The sequence below is a fragment of the Mesoplodon densirostris genome, chromosome 4 (assembly GCF_025265405.1).
Source record: "Mesoplodon densirostris isolate mMesDen1 chromosome 4, mMesDen1 primary haplotype, whole genome shotgun sequence".
NCBI classification, from domain to species: Eukaryota; Metazoa; Chordata; class Mammalia; order Artiodactyla; family Ziphiidae; genus Mesoplodon; species Mesoplodon densirostris.
Window position 1 is genome coordinate 51163528 of NC_082664.1, and position 17938 is coordinate 51181465.

The 17938-nt window shown below is 41.7% G+C and overlaps 1 protein-coding gene across 3 annotated transcripts in view; it reads left to right on the forward strand.

The window, feature by feature from the left end:
- TRIM9 (tripartite motif containing 9) overlaps positions 1-17938 on the forward strand; it is a 104682-nt gene that overhangs the window by 80479 nt on the left and 6265 nt on the right. For 2 of the 3 annotated variants that reach the window (XM_060096221.1, XM_060096222.1), the window contains exons 7-8: positions 848-986; positions 16976-17279. In XM_060096221.1, the coding sequence (XP_059952204.1) occupies positions 848-986; positions 16976-17279 (443 nt within the window). Of the gene's footprint in view, positions 1-847; positions 987-2655; positions 2914-16975; positions 17280-17938 lie in introns of those variants that run through there. The other variant, XM_060096223.1, reaches the window with a different exon arrangement.

A 17938-nucleotide genomic window follows, 5' to 3' on the forward strand; every position in this document is an offset into this window, starting at 1 on the left:
TGCACTGTTAAGAGCCACTTAGATAATTCATATAAAATTCTTAGCATACTGCAATCTCAGACCCCAGCCTACTTAGTATCCCACTGACAAGTTGTCATTTTAAGGCTGTGCTTTGGATGCAAATTATTTTTACTCATTACATCAGCATAATGTTGCAACGTGTACAGCTAAAGAGAGAGGCATCTGCCTAACCTATGCTAAGGATGCATTATGCTAAGATTTATTTTAAGCTTTTGAAATGTCATTCTTCCTCCGTTCCCTGTTTCCTCCCTCTTCCCTCTGTACTGTGGTGAAAATCTGAATACTCATGATTTCCCTTCCTAAACTTCAAAACTCCTATGCTTTGTGACAGTTTCTGAAGTTATCAGTGGGTTATAAACATAGCATAGAGATGACTTCATGTTTTCAAACCTGTTTTTTACAAATCATACTGATGAATAAAGAGCTCAGTAGGTATAATATACTGAATAAATGCCAATAATAATAATAAGCATAATGCTAACTGTAAGTACCCAGTTTTAATCTTTTAAGCCCTATGTGCTAATAACTAGCATTCAGTAAGCTGCCAGACCCATGCTAAACACAAGGCACTATGCTAGTCAGTTTGCACGTATGACCTTATATAATCCTCACACCAACCTCATAAGGTAAGTATTTTTGTCCCCATTTTACAGAGAAGGAAACTGCGGCTAAAAGAGGTCAGTTCAGTGCCCAGTAGCTCACAGGATGAGCTCAGATCAGGCAGACCCCAAAGCACCTGCTCCTGTCCACCCTGCAACATTGCCTCCTGACCAGCCCCAGGCAAGGGTTGGAGTTAAATGGTGGCCTGTTCTTTTCTGCCCCTCAGGAAGTGTATGTTGGAAAGGAGACCATGTGCACCGTGGATGGTCTTCACTTCAACAGCACATACAATGCTCGCATCAAGGCCTTCAACAAAACAGGAGTCAGCCAGTACAGCAAGACCCTGGTCCTCCAGACATCCGAGGGTAAGGCCCTTCAGCAGTATCCCTCAGAGCGAGAACTGCGAGGCATCTAGAATGGCTGGCAAGCCCGGAGGTAACCCCACCACTGCCCACATTCACAAGTGTTTCCATGACTTGCCCTGCATTCTGGCACAGAGCTACTGTTTCACTCCTGCCTTTAGCGAGCCCATGGTATGTGGACGTGATCAAACCAAAGAGTCCACAGCGGCAGTTCCAATGGCCTTGGCCGGCGGCTTCCTTTGATAACGCTCTAAATAAGCTGCAGCGGAAGAAGCTGAAAAGTGAAGGCCTCAATGGGCTGCGGTGTGTGAGACAGATGTATCTAGGCTCTAGGGCAGGCTCCCATTCTCCACGATACACACCACTGTCCAGTTTTGCCCAGACGATTCTCAATTGCTTTGTAGTGCTGGCTTGTGTCTGAGGGCGGGGCTGAGGTCCTTTCCAGCTGCGGATATATCTGACTGAACGTGTTTCCAAGGGGTGTGGGGCGCAGGAGCCTTTCCGAGAGGGCCTGTCGGCCACTCCTGGCTTAACCAGCAAGTTCCGTTTCGCACGCTGGGACCGAGGCTCCCCGTGGGCACCAGCCAGGAAGAGGCCAGCGCCTCTGCATTACCTCGCCATTTTCACCTTTGCCAGTCCCTCTAGGCTTGGTTAGGCTGCCCGGGGCCTCCGCACAAGGTCCATCTCCAGACAACTTTCTCTTCTTGGCTATACTGTAAATATTTTGGTCATCAAAGGCAAGCCATCCATCTCAGGAGAGGGGCTTGCATTTGATGACCAGGTATAACCTCTGAGGCTGTTAACATTTTCACTCTAAAAGCAATTGCAACACATGAAATTAAACCTATGACGAGGTATTTGTGGTTGGTGCCAAAGCATTTTCAGACCTTCTGGGTGTCATTTTAATCATAGAAGCCACCCCCATCCCATGGCATTCTCTGTAACTTCCCTCTGCAGAACTGATTATGTTGATTTTGTTCACTCCAAATGTTAGCTAAAAGAACTGTGCTCCACTTCCCACAAACCTCAGCATGTGCCAGTCACCCCTAAAATGGTTCACATGGTTAAAAATAAGCACAACTTCAAATCCCACAGCAAGGTTGAAAGGCCCCTAGTCGTGAAGACCACACTTGGGGAGCACTTGTAAGTCTGAATGATGCTACTCAAAGAGAAGGACCTGGTGAAGGGGAAATGCCACATACCTATCCCCCTTTGGGTTATAGGGATGTGGTAGCCGAGCCTCCCCTGGGATGATCATTTTAGCAACTTCTCTCTGGGAAGAGGCGTATCAGCTTGAGAGCAATTGCCTCTTTTCCCAAAGCACCATGCTAGATGCTAAAACCCTCCAGAAGCATTCCTAGGTGCGATGCAGAAGGCCCTTGATGGGGATGGCCTTGTTTCCCATGTGTGTACAAAGCGGTTTGACTGAAGAGTGAAGTGCATGCCATCAGAGCAGGGAGACAATTTGCAGCAACGTTGTTCACCTGTGTCACCAGACCTATGGGAAAACTATTTCTATTCATAATGCATCATGGAAATCATACTATTCTGCTAAAATCAGTTATTAGCATAGCAGCCTGAGCACTTATGTCTCTCTTTTCATCCTGCAGGAGGATGTAGTTTCTAAGTTTCAATTAATGTTCATAAGATTATGGTGTCTAATAAATTACAGGATTGGAACTGCGATCCTTGGTACCACAGTCACAGAACTGGGGGTCATTTTCTAAAAGAAACTAACGGAACATGTCCTCTTCCAACAAAGAAACTGTACTGTAGAAATTAATTTCCTCCATGAATTTTATATATTGTGTACAAATATAAGGTATGTATCTAAATACAAAGAAAACCCTATCATCGTGTAGATATCAGTATTCTCTGTTACTGCACAGAAGTGATTTTCTCATGATGAAATAAAGTTCACACACATACTTTCTCCATAACTTTGGTTTGTTCTATTTGTTTCTCCCTCATTCCAATTCATTCCAACAGTGAGACAAGATTTAGAAAGCAAGAAAAAATATAATGAATAGCTTATTAGGAAAAAAAAGATTTGATCGATCTATAACAATTGAGAAAGCCTGTAGAACTAAAGAATTATACCTCTTTTTTTTGTTTTTTAGAAACCAATGAGAAAAATGCCATTAACAGAGTTTTAATAAGTTAACTGAACTTATACTTTATGAATCTTATTTCTTACCATTCCTGGAAAGATTTGCTTTGGGGATTTTTTTCTTTGCTGCTATTGTGGGTGATGGGATGGTTGGTTTGCTTTCTACTTTAATAAAATCTTTTATCTTCTTTTTAGCAAGAGTTAACCTCTTTCCAAGGTTCAAAATAAAAAGTCTGTATCACAGAAGGGTACGATCTCGTATGTGATAGCAAGTCTAACTCGTATTTACATGCATTTAGTCCAAGGTTTAAATCACTTATCACTTATACTCTCTGAACTATCACAGAACCTTCTGCTGACCTAAAGGTAACTTTATGCAGAGGAGATCAAATGTCCACATTGTTGTGAATTCTGACCCTTTTTTTTCAAAAGCAAATTTGTTTGTCTATTTGTTGGACAGTATTTGATAAGTGTCTGATATGGGTTTAGAGTGTTGAGCAGAGGTCGCCCCAGCTGTCACGGAGCTCACAGTCTAGGAAGAGAGACAGGCCTTAAAGAAATAGACATGCAAATATTGCATACTTACAAATTATGATAAACACTGTGAGAGAAGGAAAGGGGACCATAAGGAAGACATAATTTATATAAGGGAATCAGTCAGGAAAACAATGAAAAATAATTTAATGCAATGGAATTATAAAGAATGTGTTATCAAAAGAGAAAAGGAAAGGAAAACAAATTTTTATATAAGTTCAAGTTTGCTTAGTTCCCTGAAAGCAAAGTTTTTGGGAATGTACCTAACACAGCCATGAGAATAAGACCAGTTGCAGATCTAAACCAAATTACCCTGACTTAAAAAGAAACTTAACTATAAGCAATTAATAATTTTAATGAAATTTTAAAATAAGGCCCACAACCTGCTTGTATATATCTTTAAAGTAATTCATTTAATAGCTGTGATGGCTGTGTCACGGTCTCTGAAACCATCTACAAAAGAGTATTTGTTTAAAATATTATGTGACAAGGCCTTGTTAATACATAGAGTTCTAGGGCTCATTCTGTGTCTGGGAGACTATTCTCCTGCCCCCGACCCCCAAAGAAAAATAGACATGGGCGAGAATAGGACAGAAAAATTTTTGTTCATTTTTCTCTATTTTCCTTCTACCTACCTAAACAGACTACTTTTTTTTCTTCTTTTCAAATCTGGAGAAAAAATAAGATAGACCAAAGATAATATTCCTGGTGCTCAAAAAATTCACTGAGACTATTATCTGGCTGGAGAAAGGTCTTTCTCTGACTTCCCTCAGCTCTCAGAGCCAGGGAACTGCTTCACGCAGCCTTCTCAGCACAGGAGGAGGTACAGCTCACCAATCCTTCAGGGGAATTAGAACACAGAGGGTTGCACCTTCTGTGCAAAAAATACTCTTTAATCCAAATCTTTGCGAAAAAGATCATTTCACTGGACATATTCTTAGAAGTAGAATTACTAGACTAAAGAGTATGAATGTCTTTAAGCCCTTGATCTACGTTTGCAAATTGCTTTCCGGATAGATTTTACACCAGAAATGTATGAGCCGTTCCACTTTTAATATCACCTTAATTCTACTATTTAGAGTTTAATTTCGACTAACAAGCAGCCTCTTCTAAAAGTAAAAATGTTTCTAACAGAGGGTTTTTTAATTTGTATTTTCATAGACATAATATTCTGATTGTCTTACATCTAATAGCTACATGAAATACAACACACTACAGGGAAAATGAACATGATCTAAAGGGGAGGAGAGACTTCTCAGAGAAGGGCGAGAGAGAAATCCTAACAGAGGGAACAACTGTAGGTAAGGTAAAAACTTCAAATTATGCCTTGAGCTGACTTTGCAAAGGAGGCCTCATTCACTCAAAAACATTAATTGAGCGAGCCGATTTGACGATCACAGCGATGCATACAGCATGGCCCTGCCCAGTGCTTACGGGCTTTACTCTTCCTCCTTCCCTGAACTCCATGGCACCTGGCCCAGAGTGCCTAAAACTACGGTACCACCTCACCCCTCGAGAACTAAGATTTCCACCCTACAGTGTAGGCAGTCATCTTACAGTCAAGATGTAAGCAACAATGACCTGTGATTGGTAGGAAAAGAAAGGACAGAGTTCAGGCACAGAAGCTCCTGCGTTATTCTCATGGCAGACCCCTTGGTGTCACTCAGCTCTCCCTCTTTTTATGCACAATTCCGCTGAGCTCATTGACGCATTTGCAAAGAGCACAGCAGACCTGAAACCTCACATTAGAAGAGAAAGGAATTTGGTATAGAAGTGAATTGAGGCTGTTGGCAGCACCGAGCAAGGAAGGTAACTGGAAAAACTGAACAATCCAAAAAAAAAGGTGGGGGGGAGAGAAAGAGAACGTTCCGTGGCATATGCTCAGAAAGTCAGAAAGTCTATAATGCATTTTAGAAAGATTTCCACCTAATACATTTAAAAGTCAGTATATATTCTGGAACTCTTGATAAAGGAGTATTAAGTATATCAGAAGGCTTTATGGAATTACAGTATAAGTACCCCCCCCAAAAAAATACTATGGTAATTTTTGTGTAGAGCTTCCAAGAACTTTCTTCATTGCCCATTAAAAGATTCCCTGAAAATAGACAGCAATATGAAAGCCAGCAAATATTTTTAGGATACTGAAATCCAGCAGAGGAATTGTATAAAAGCTATCCATTTACTATAAGGTCCTAAAAAGAGGGATTCTTTTCTCTTCACTCTAAGACTGCTATATAGACCTTATACCTCTGTACCCACTGCTATTGTTTAAACCTCCCTTCTGTTCTGTTGCTGCAACATTCCAGATTTGCCCTATGTATTAGTTTCCCATTGCTGCTTTAACAAATTACCACAAGCTTAGCAGCTTAAAACAGCACAGATTTATCACCTTACAGTTCTAGAGATCAGAATCCTAAATGGGTTTCACTGGGCTAAAAGTGAGGTGTCAGCAGGACTGCATTCCTTGGAGGTGGTTCTAGGGGAGAATCTGTTCTGTTTCTTTCCCAGCTTCTAGAAACCACCGGCATCCCTTGGCTCACGGCCCCTTCCTCCATCTTCAAAGCCAGCAGCATAACATCTTCCAATCTCTTTCTGACTCTAACCCTCCTGTTTCCCTTTTATAAGCATCCTTGTGATTTATTACCTTGGGCCCACCTGCATAGTCCAGAATAATCTCCCATCTCAAGATCCTTAACTCAGTCACATCTGCAAAGTTCCTTTTGCCATGTTAGGTGCCATCGTCACAGCTTCCGGGGATTATGACATGGAGATTTTTTGACGGGCCATTGTTCTGCCTACCACACTCTATGAGGAAAGTGTTATTATTATTATTCCACTCTACATATGGCAAAACGGAGCCTGGGAGAGGATAAATGACGTGCCAGGCCTGGGCCTTTCAGCTCCAATGCCCAGCACGGTACACTTTGATGCTGACATTAAAACAGTGCTATTTGCACTCAACCAAAAAGAGGGAAAGACGGAAAACTATCCTAAGTCTGTTTGCTAGATGTCTGAAGACAGCTTGTAAAAGCAGTACTGTGTAGCTGCCTCACATGTTCATCCAGAAACCCCAGGCAGAAATAGGACTTTAACACTTTCAGTCATGTTAGACTTTTGCTCTAAAGAATAATATTCCTGCTTTAAGAAGGAGATGTGGGAATGACTATCATTTCCAGTATAATATCCAAGCACGTCCTTGGGTCCTGTCCTTTTTCCATGTCTTCCCTCTGGCTCCCCAGCCCCCCGGCGTGAGCTTCTCTCCAACGTGGACACTTTCAGCTGGCAGTGATGGGTCGCTGCCTGGGAAGGAAAAGGATGTCAGAGCCACATCTTTGCAGTCCTTGAAAGACCCCACCAAGTGAGGTCTGGGACTGGGAGCCCTGCTCGGGTTGAAACCACAGAGCTATTTATTCACAGAAGCTCTCAGCCTTCCAGATCTCAACTGTGAGGAAAAGTGGGGAGCATAATCAGTGATCATGAGAGAATCAGGCTGTAGATAAGGCTGTAAATTGCAGCATTCTCTGCACACAGGTGCTCAGAGCACTGAGCAAAAGTGCTCTCAAGCATTGTCTTACTTGAACAGCCGTAAAAGCCATCTCCCCAGTGCTTTCCAGGATTGTTTTATCTAATGACAACAAAAGGGTTGGGGCTCTTGAAATCACATGTTAGAAACTGCTTTCTAAAAGGGGACATAGAAGGTGTTAATTCATAAAGATTAAAATGCCTTTTTCTTTCGCATTAGGCTCTCAGCATCACAACACCCTTTCCAGTGTGCTAGCTTCTTGTCCCACACATCACAGAAAATAACCCAGAGAATATTCAGTGATGCAGGCAGAATGCAGGCCCAGAATGACCCCAGATGCATCTGTTCAAAAGTCTCTTTGCAGATATTTTATAGTGATTTGGGGCCAGGGTAAGTGCTGTACTCTTAAACCTTAATGTACTGAGACACACACCTGCCCCGCTTCCCACCAGAGAATATGTAACCTTGTGGGGGAAAAAGAACCTCATCTCATCTCAGCCCGCCCACCTTGTGTGGTCAGAATCCCAAAGGGGAGGGTGACTTAGTTGCTTTTCAATTCCTAACCACCACAGTCCATGGAACCACTCTATATAGACAAGAAAGATTCATCCTCAGTATAATGCAGGGCGTGGAGAATGATAATTAGGTCCCCCACACAATCCTTGGTCACCCCTGAGACCACTGGAATGTGCCCCATGGCCTATAGCACCGACCTTACCTTTTATACATTTCCAAGGCACAAAAGAGCAATGGCCTTGTCAGCCCCCAAATTTTATCTACCAGGAATTGATCTGCCTGTGGCCCTTATCCTGTCCCATCATAGCTGGCAGTGTGACTTAGATGTGTCCCTTAATCTCTCTGGACTTCAGGGTTTTGTTTGGGGTGGGGGGATTGTTTTGTCTCTAAAACTATAGACTTAGAGCAGATGACCTCTAAGTTCTTTACAGTTAATACCCCCTGGTTTTCGTCTGTGGCTTCTCTCTTCAAAATCACAGCCGAAAGCTGTTACTATTTCAGGAAATGCTATGGACTGGCGTAGCCGCCTCCTGCTTCCCCCAGGGGTTCTAGTGGGTCTCAGAGGTTGCCTGTGACACTGAAAATTAAACACTAGTAGGAAGTAGCCGGTAAAGGGTCACACAAGGAAAAGCGTATGGTCCACTCTGCCTCGGCTCTAGTTTTCATGACTCCGAGCACCAGAGCCGTCCCCGCAGCCCCAATTAAAAGTATCTAGTTAGAGGGATATGCATTTCCAGGACAAATTCCTCAAGGTAGGTAAACCATACCTGAACAAATCCGGGTAGATTTTATGAAATCCAAGGTGAGAGGCATCGTGACAGCTTTCAGAGCCCAGAAAAGAGGTGCTTTTGCTCCTTTTAATTTTGACAACGTGCACGACATCCCAGAGAATTGCCTGATTTTCCGTAGGACCAAATTGGATCCAAACCCTATTTTCACTTTTGGAGAATGTGCTTTGCACTTGACATTCTGGGGAGCAGTTTAGTCCTTTGGAATCTTTTGTATCTCTTTGAAATATAGGAATTTTCAGTTCTTCTGATGATAGTTCCTTATAAATAATGCCCTGGTGTTCTAAATTGGAGTGGAGGTCTTGGTGTCCCAAGGGTGGAAAAAGGCTGTTTCGTTTCTTCTTTTAAAAGGAGCTTTTCAGAACGGAAGTGTTTCTCACTTCTCAACTGCAGTTAATGCCACACTTAAGAAAGATTATAATACCACCTTTCACTGTAAATTATGTACCAGTGGGACATAACTGTGACTTTCGATGCTTATTAGATCATTTAAGGACACTCAACCCCTTCATTCATTTATTTGTCTCTTTTAAAATCTTCCCAACAAAAGCAAATTATTTTACAGCTGGTTTATAATTGAACTGAAACTCATCTTTAACGCTGCTTGTGCAGCTCTTAGTGACATATCTTGCCTTACTGTACTCTGAAATACAACCATCTTGTTGAACCAGCATCCAAGGACTGCTTAAATTATGAAGCTGTTCACTGCCAGACAGGAAGATAACCAAGAATTCTACCAGAGCACAAAAGAAGCTGGGTTAGCATATGGAATCCCTGTCAGTTTACCTTTCCTCTTTGAATTCCAAAAATAATACCTCAAAGACTGTACTTTACATTTCCAAATATTCCACATCTGTAGAAATCTTTAGTGCACTGTACATGTTGGAATCAGTCAAGAAATTCTACCCTCAGAAATATAAAAACCAATTCGTAGTATAAGATACAGATTTTCTCTAAATACGGTCAGTTCTCCTCCCAACTTCATGTGTCCCATTTCCCAGCTGTTCAGGTTTAATGCAATGTCTGCTAATGAACAAATAAAATAAATATACAGTAAGACAAAAAAGGAGCACACCACTTAAATATTCTTTTTTTGCCTCAAACCCAAAAGTCAGTAAATAATAAGTGTGGTCCCCAGCCAATCTTTGCTTTGATAATTCTTGATTACTTCTTTCAAGCAGAGGCCCCAACTCCAGCGTCCAGCCAATCCAGGTGGGAAGGGAAAGTAGTCCGGGCAAAGGCAAGAGGAGAGTGATGGTCACTGACCGAGCTGAGGGAAGGTGTGTCTTGTCACACTCCCATTATAACACAGGCCTCATCCCAGAGCCACTGATATGCCCGGAGCTGCCACACCAGTATTCCACTGGCATTCTGTTTCCCATTGCTCTTTGCTGCTAAACTGCTTTTGCTCCGCAAAGCTCTTCAGCAGACAGGATCACTGCATGTGAGGAAACGTGACAAGAAATTAAAAATCTTTGAAGGGGCTATTTTTCTTCCTCCAGTGAAAAATTACATGAAAAATTAATAACAGTTATCCTGGTTATTAGCTATGACCTGAAACATAGCTTCATATCATGTATTCTGAAAAAAGCACTAACCCTATTCCTCTTTGTCGTGACTAACAGAATATTAATGGCTGAAAAGCCTTCTCCAGATCTCAGTAATTGTGCTTTGAAGGAGAGGTAAGGAAGTGGGATGTACATCCTTTTTGCATCCTGGGTATAACACAGAATACACTCTTGGTTAGCTATGTGTAGGCTCAATGTTAGTTGTGTGATTTGGCTAAACATGGGTGTGGCACCACTCTTCCCAATATTGTCTTACTGTCTTTGGTTCATGTCTCTGAACATGTCCAGAGGGGCACAATGAGGAGAGTAAAGATTTGAAATCCACACTCTAGAAGAAAGGGTGGAAATCGATTCTATTTATCCCAGAAAAGGGATGATTTAAAGGGGACCGGTGACTGCTCTCAAATATTTGAAGAACTAGCGCACTGTTCTGTATGGCCCCAGATAGTAATGCTACGAGAGATATATCCAGACCAATGTAAGCAATAACTACAAACAGGAGGGGGCTGCCTGGAGGCCATGAGGTCCTCAACCTAGGGGACTTCAAGGGGAAGCTTGTGATTGCTGCTCAGATGTTATCGAGATAAGTGTCTTCCCTCTAAGACTCCTGCAACCTAAGGTAATATCAAGTGACTTAGATGACCTGTAGGCAACTGACCCAACACTTGCACCATGTGCCCATGGGGAAGGGCACAAAGAGTCTGCTGGGATCAAGTGGAAAGTGCTCTCTTGCACTTCATTTGGACAATTTTCATGACAAGGTAGGAAGTTTTTTTTAGGAGCTTCTTAGAGAAAATGGGGTAAGAGCCCAGCTGGTAGGGTATGGGAGGCCATAGGTGGGAAAAATTCAGAGACAGAGATGGAGTGATTGGGTAATATGTATATTAAATCAGCTTGCTTGAATAGAGAGCATGGTTCAAGATTGAGATGAGTCAGGGACAACTGGGTCATCAATAAATAACGGATCTACATAAAAGGATAGAAAAGCTAACCATTTTAGTGTCAAGTTATTAATCCCATGAATAACCATAGCTGCCCTCAGCCCCATCCTGCAGAGTGGTGCCATCACCAACTCTAAGTGCCTCTTCCTGGTGCTGAGAATAGAAAAGGTGAGTATGACGGGATTGGATATGCTCCCTGAGTCTGGATTCAGTACATGTCTCTTCACTGGCTTTCAGATGATTACTCGAGAGTTCAATATACTCTGAAATTCATTCTACTGTATATGTCCTTTCCCTTAGTTTTCAGGGCAACAAGTATTTTAAATATAATGAATTAATTATTATTACTTGGTGAAAAACACATTTCCAAGCAAATTCTTGTTAAAAATATTTTACTGAGATAAATATAGTTGTAAATTCTCTCCCTAAAAGAAGCCCATATCAGTTTGTGGTGCTGTGCAATTGTCTTTCAAATTTTTCCATTAAACTAAAAGACTGATTCCCCCCTGAGATCATTATAATGTAAATCATTTCTGAGCAAGGAAATGATCACACATGCCAAATTACCCAAACCATTTGAAGTTTAGGTAGAAGAAAATTGGAATGTATTATTATTGGAAACACAGAGCCTTAACTCCATAAGTAGCCATTTCTTTTCTCTGAAAATCTGCTTTACACTTTTCTGTAAAAAAGAAAAAAAGGAAAAGAAAAAAATTTCCCCCAAGGATAAGTCTAAAGCCTGAAAAGCTAATTTTAATATGTTCAGAAATGAAAATGAGACTGGGTTGGCAGTATTAAGCTGAAATGCTCCACCAATGCCCTTGCTCTGAGCTCTTCAAATAGAATCCCGTTCTGCACACATGTGCTCCACTGAGCATGCACAGAATAGCATTTGGATAGGATAAGGATGTGTTCAACCCAGAGGAACATGCTAACAGACTCACACCAGAAAAATATTCCCAGGAACACTCTCTGGCCACCAAAACAAAATTATTTTTTCAATGAGAAGAAAGTTCCTTGGTTTTGGACATAGAATACTACCATCAGGCCATCTGTATTTCCTAAATTATTACTATCAAACTGAGCTCTAAGAAGGCCCCTATTGGTAAAACATCTGTCTCTGACCAGATAACCCTACTGCATACAACCACCTATTGTTCAACAAAAGAGAAAGGAATGATTTTAGTAATTTAGAGGAACTACCTCTAAATTACTCTAAATGTTAGAACCACATCAAGTAATTGATATGTCCTTACTCTGGGATAATAGTGATCTTCATGCCAGACCTGACTATCTGAAAATAAAGACATTTTTGCCACAAATGCACCTCACCACTGCCCATGGTCTGTTTATTGTTAGAGAACCAGAGATGTTCAAGGGCATCCCTAGGGTGTCATCTTAATGCAGAAACAAAGGTAAGGCTCCTTCCCTGATTACTTGTTCAGCCCTATCTTCCTCTCCTATTCAAAGAGCAAGTCTTGAGTGTGCTGGTATAGAAAAACCATCTCGTCCATTTAGAAACGGAAAAAATAAGAGACAAAAGGGAAAATATGGAACAGCAAAGAGTTGGTCAAAATCATCACCTCCTAAATAGAAACTCTTTAAGAGGCCATTGTTGTACAGGTAGTAACATCCAAGGGAGCTGGAGAGGGTGAAGTATTAATCTCCTCTTGGTCATCAATGGGTAAAATTTACCTCTAAGATTTCTAAATTCAACTCTAAAGATATTTAATTAAACGGAAACTTCCAATACTTTCTCTACCACTAAAAATTGGGAGAAGAGAAAACAATTGTCTGTGATATTTGAAGTATCCTCTGGTCATGTGTTCCGACCTGCCGAGAATTCCCTCCCAGTCTCAAACCACATTGGCAACTATGGGGTGGATGAGGCTTTGTGAAAATGCATTCGTAAGGCAGGTCTTGGGGAAAACTGTGCACAGCAGGTGGCAGATTTCTGATCTCTAGTTTGCATTGATCTTACATTTAGACACAGATTCAGAAGAACAGACAGTCCCTTTTCCAGTGCCTTCGGAAAGATTGCCGCTCCGTAGAATGAGTCCTTTCTCCTCCACCCTTAATCTACAACCCAGCTTCCCCAGGAGATCCTACTTTGATTTCCGATCCTCACCCCATCAGCTGAGCTTGCATTCCTCTTTACAGTCTCTCAATGCACCGGGTGAGCTGAGCTCGTCTGACCTTTCCCCTTGATCTCTGTGCCTTGAAGGCATCTCTGAATACCTGTTTCGTTCTTGGCGTCCATGTGCGTGCAGAGGGTGATGAGCTAGTCTCTATGTCTGTGGCCTGCTTCCGGTATGAGGAGCATTTGGATGATGGAGCTTTGTGGCATTCTTGTGTGTGTGGTGTGAGGACCAACCACCAAGCTGTGGTCAATGTATATAATGGTGTCGGAAAGTGATGAGTGAAGTTGTTCTTTTTGCACAAGCTGGTACCACCATGGGAAACCTGCTCTGTCATCACATGCAATAGCATAGCACGTGCAGGTGCTGGCTGAGTGGAGGCTGTGGCCTTAGTATGGAGGTTTGCAACCCTGCTGTATCCAGGAAACCAGCTGTGTCTGGGAGACTGGATCAGTGCATCCAGCCTGGAGTGGTCTGATTAAACATAGACTCAAGAGATCTTTATTGAAAAAATAAAAGTAAAAAACTTGCCAGCAGCAGAATGCATCATACAAAGCAGACACACCAGAGAGCAGAAAGTGAAAGTATTTCCTGCCGAAGCCTGTGCTCACTGGTCAGACAGTCGGGGTCATGGCTGATTTTTTTCTAAGCAAAGGGGAGGAACCACCACCAGCTAAATCAGAAACCCTCAACTAGCCTAAGGCCCAAAGATGGGAGTCACTGAAAACTCTGGCCTCCCGAAGTTTCCCACAGCCAAGAGGGTTGTGACACGGCTTCAGGCTGATTTCAGAAAGCTGGACTAGTGATACTATGCCATGAATTCTGTCTAGCCAATAGAATCTTAAAATATCTAAACTGCAGTCCTATTTGATCTCTTCAGGGCTATATTGTAATCAGGGATACACATGATGCACATTTCACATTTCCAAAGGCTTCTTTTGTTTGTTATTTTATTCTGTTTGCTCATCCCACATCCTGGAATGAAGAAGGCCACAGCATGACAGTGCAAAAAGGATGCAGGGACTTCAAGCTCTCTTTAAAATGACATTTTTCTTTGTGTTTTTATGTTTCTTACTGTTTTTCTGTGCGCTATTGGCTTTTAAACATGCTTTGTTATGGAAGCGTTTTGTGTCTAATGTACTGAAATATTGTTATAGTCTTTGTAATGTATATTGTCTCAAGAATAAAATATGTGGGTTTGGGGATATCTGATGGCTGTATTTGACACCATTGTTCTAGTTGTATCGTTGAAACTTAAATGTACGATGGTGTGTTTAAAGTCGTGTAAAAAAGATTTCAGAAAACTTGTTTTGAAAAAGACTTGCACAAGGCATGATTCATTTAAAAAATTTAAAAGCCCTATTCAGATTCTACAAATTTATTTCCAAAGCTGGATATCAGATTCAGTTTTAAAACTCCAGGTGTTCTATACTCACTAAGTTCTAACCTGTGAATAGGAATTGAAGTGATACTTGATATAAACTAAACATAAGTATTCAGCCATGAGTTGGAGAAAACGATTATTCTGCATATCAATTCATCCCAGAGAAGAAAAAAACCAAAAGTAAGATCATAATCTTTACATTTTGTTTTTAATTCAATCATTAGTCCTTTCTAAGGTGCTTTCTTAATTCTAAAATTCTTTTAACTCAGTGTATTATCCTTTATTTAGCACATAAGGGCCTTACTGAATTGAAAAAACATTAAATGATCCTTTCTAGGAGATACCCTGGTGCTCATCAAAAACACATTTCCTAGATCAGTCACTGACAGCACTTGAAATTGTAGTTCACACACCTTTGAACATTTTAAGACGACTGCTTCATCCACCCTGATGAAACTTCTCATGGAGTAGGTAAGGGTATGTTAGGGAAAGAGGGAGATGGTTGCAAAAGTCACACAAGTGATTCCAGTACATCTCTGAGGTCACTCCCACCCCCTTCCCCCCTTAGGTGAAAAGGACTCGTGTAGTAAAATAATCCAAGAAAGAGATGAGGTCATTTTCATATTTATTTCATATTTAATTCATGTCATTATTAATAATTACCAGATGTATGTATTAGCATAGGGATTACATTACACATTTAGTTATATAATTATCATGTGGCTTGAGCCTAAGTCACAGCAAAGGCCTCTGGGCATAACCAGAGTTAGAAGTACATGGAATAGTGATGTAGAATGGAGTTTTATCAAGATTCAGGGATTTCTCCATTTCAGTTGGATGAATTTTTCTCATTTTCTTCTGAATATGGAAACTTTAGTGGAAAAGATTAAACTTGGAAGATGATGAAAATTTAAGCTGTACAGTTTAGAAACAATTGGAGGAGACTTTATTAAATGAAAAAAAAAAAAAAAAAAAAAAGGTGTACTAGTCATTTTGAAAGAGCAGAGAGGCAATTTTTACCCAGGCAAGTAAACTAATACAGAAAGGGCTTTGGTTTTTCATGAATCAGGCCTCTGGTGACTCTCTTCAGCTGGTGCTTTTTACATGTATACAAATAATTTTTATTGACCTGGTTGTTGTTTCATAGCTTTGATGTGTAGTATCTCTTTATAGGATGCAATTTTGAGACACAATCTGCACCTTACTCTCAATTAGGCAAGTATACCTATTGTAATTGTTCTCTTTTACTTATGTGCTTGGTATGCTCCACTCTCTTCACAAAATAAATGGTGGCAGCTTATTCTATGTCAATAAAATTGTCTAATTGTCATTCAAATCCCATTATAGCAGTTTCTCACATACGCAGAAAAATGAGTCTGTATTTTTAAATTTTATGCCTCAGAGATTACTTTTCCTCCAGATTTCTTGTACATCAATGCAAAGCACTCTTTATAAGCAGAGCACTTGTGGGCAAAGGTACTAATCAGACCGAAACAGTTTTAAACTGAGTAGTGTATGCAGTTTTAAACTGAGCCCTTTTTTGGTATTAGTCTATCAAAAGAGACATGTTTTCTTATCAATGTCAATTTTGCTTCCTATTTCTCTCTCCCATGCCTTTCACTTGGAATGACAACAGTTGATATTAAAAAGCTGTTGGCAGGTATGGAATAACCTTATTCTGTTACAAATAGCAAAGACCAAAGTGCATGTGTGGTGGCTCACGGATCTGAAAAATCAGCAATTTCGTCTGTCCAGAGCAAGTTCTGGGCAGGTGACATTTAGAACTTGGGCACAGCGCTGCGTACAAAGACGTCATTCCATCTACACCTAAGGTCCAAAACGTTTTACACGGTAGTTTTAGGAGTAACACGGAAACTGCATTTGTGGTGAAGGAAGCAACCTGTCTTACATCCAAGTCACAATCACTCATGAAAATTAGTTTCTGTTCCTGATAGCTTCGAAGCTTTTGAGCTTTCACTAACACTGAGGAAATTTTCAAAACGAGTAGATATGAGCACTTCTGCAGAAGGGATATTTCCTTGTTTCACTGAGTGTGTTTTATCCCTCCTCCATCTAGGACTCTAGCTCCTAGCCTCCCCGTCTCAGGGTTACACAGGAGGCATCTTAGCGCATCCCTCTCCCCTTATGTCTCTGGTGTACTGTTCTGCCAGTCACCAGGTGAAGGGGCTTGCACCTTCAAAAATCGATGCCACTGCTCTCCCAGATCACCCGGCTGGGAGTGCAGGCTGAGCCGGGTAACCCCTGCTAAATCGGTCGTGTGTCCTCCATCTGCTTCTGGGCGCAGGGAGCCCTAGCTCCCAGGAAGTGCCCACTGTCTGCTCACTCACAGCCCCTTCTGGCCCTGGACACCTCCTTCCCGCATGGAAGCATGCAAACGGGACAAGACGCTCCTCTCCGGCCCAGGCGTGCGTTATGGTGTGAGCTCAGTGGGTCCGTCTCAGTAACCGCCCTCCCTTCTGTTGTTCCCAGTGGCCTGGTTTGCTTTTGACCCTGGCTCGGCGCACTCTGACATCATCTTCTCCAATGACAACCTGACTGTGACCTGCAGTAGCTACGATGACCGGGTGGTGCTGGGGAAGACTGGCTTCTCCAAAGGTGTCCATTACTGGGAGCTCACGGTGGATCGCTATGACAACCACCCAGACCCTGCCTTTGGTGTGGCTCGCGCCAACGTGATGAAGGATGTGATGTTAGGAAAGGACGACAAAGCCTGGGCGATGTATGTGGACAATAACCGGAGCTGGTTCATGCACAACAACTCGCACACCAACAGGTACCCCGCAGCCCCTACCCCCCAGCCACGCCTGCTTCATGTTGGCTTCCGGTCGAGAACGAGAGCCCAAGTTCAGAGACCTGTTAAACAGACAACGTGAAGAAAGACAGGCAGGCGATGTTTACGAAGTAGAAGTCCTACTGCTCTTGGCTGAGTCCATCCTGGAGTTTTATTTTATGTTATTTGCATAATGACAGAGACATGAGTACTTTCCTAGGTCCCTCATTGCTACGTTCCACCCAGGGCTGGAAACTAAGAATCCTCATGCATATGTATTATAGAAAAACATTCCAGGATTCTAAAATCCAGACTTACAACTTAACCAGAGAAGCACTGTTGGACAAGACACTTAGTTTTTCTGAACATCGGTTTCCAAGTCCACCAATTAGGAAAATCATGTTTTTCCATGCATAAATGTTCCCACGATTACATGAATCATGCAAAAATGCCTCCCATCCACCTGAAAATAGAAGCCACTGTTCTTCTTATTATGATTATTATCAATGCCACTTCTCAGAATAGTAGCCATTCATTAAACTAAGTCGTATGGATGCCAATTTGGATAGTTTCATACTTGAAGAACTCTCTTATTATCGTATGGACTCAGAGTACCCAGTTTGCTGGGGAAAGAGAACAGAGGTAAAGGTTTTCCTTTAACA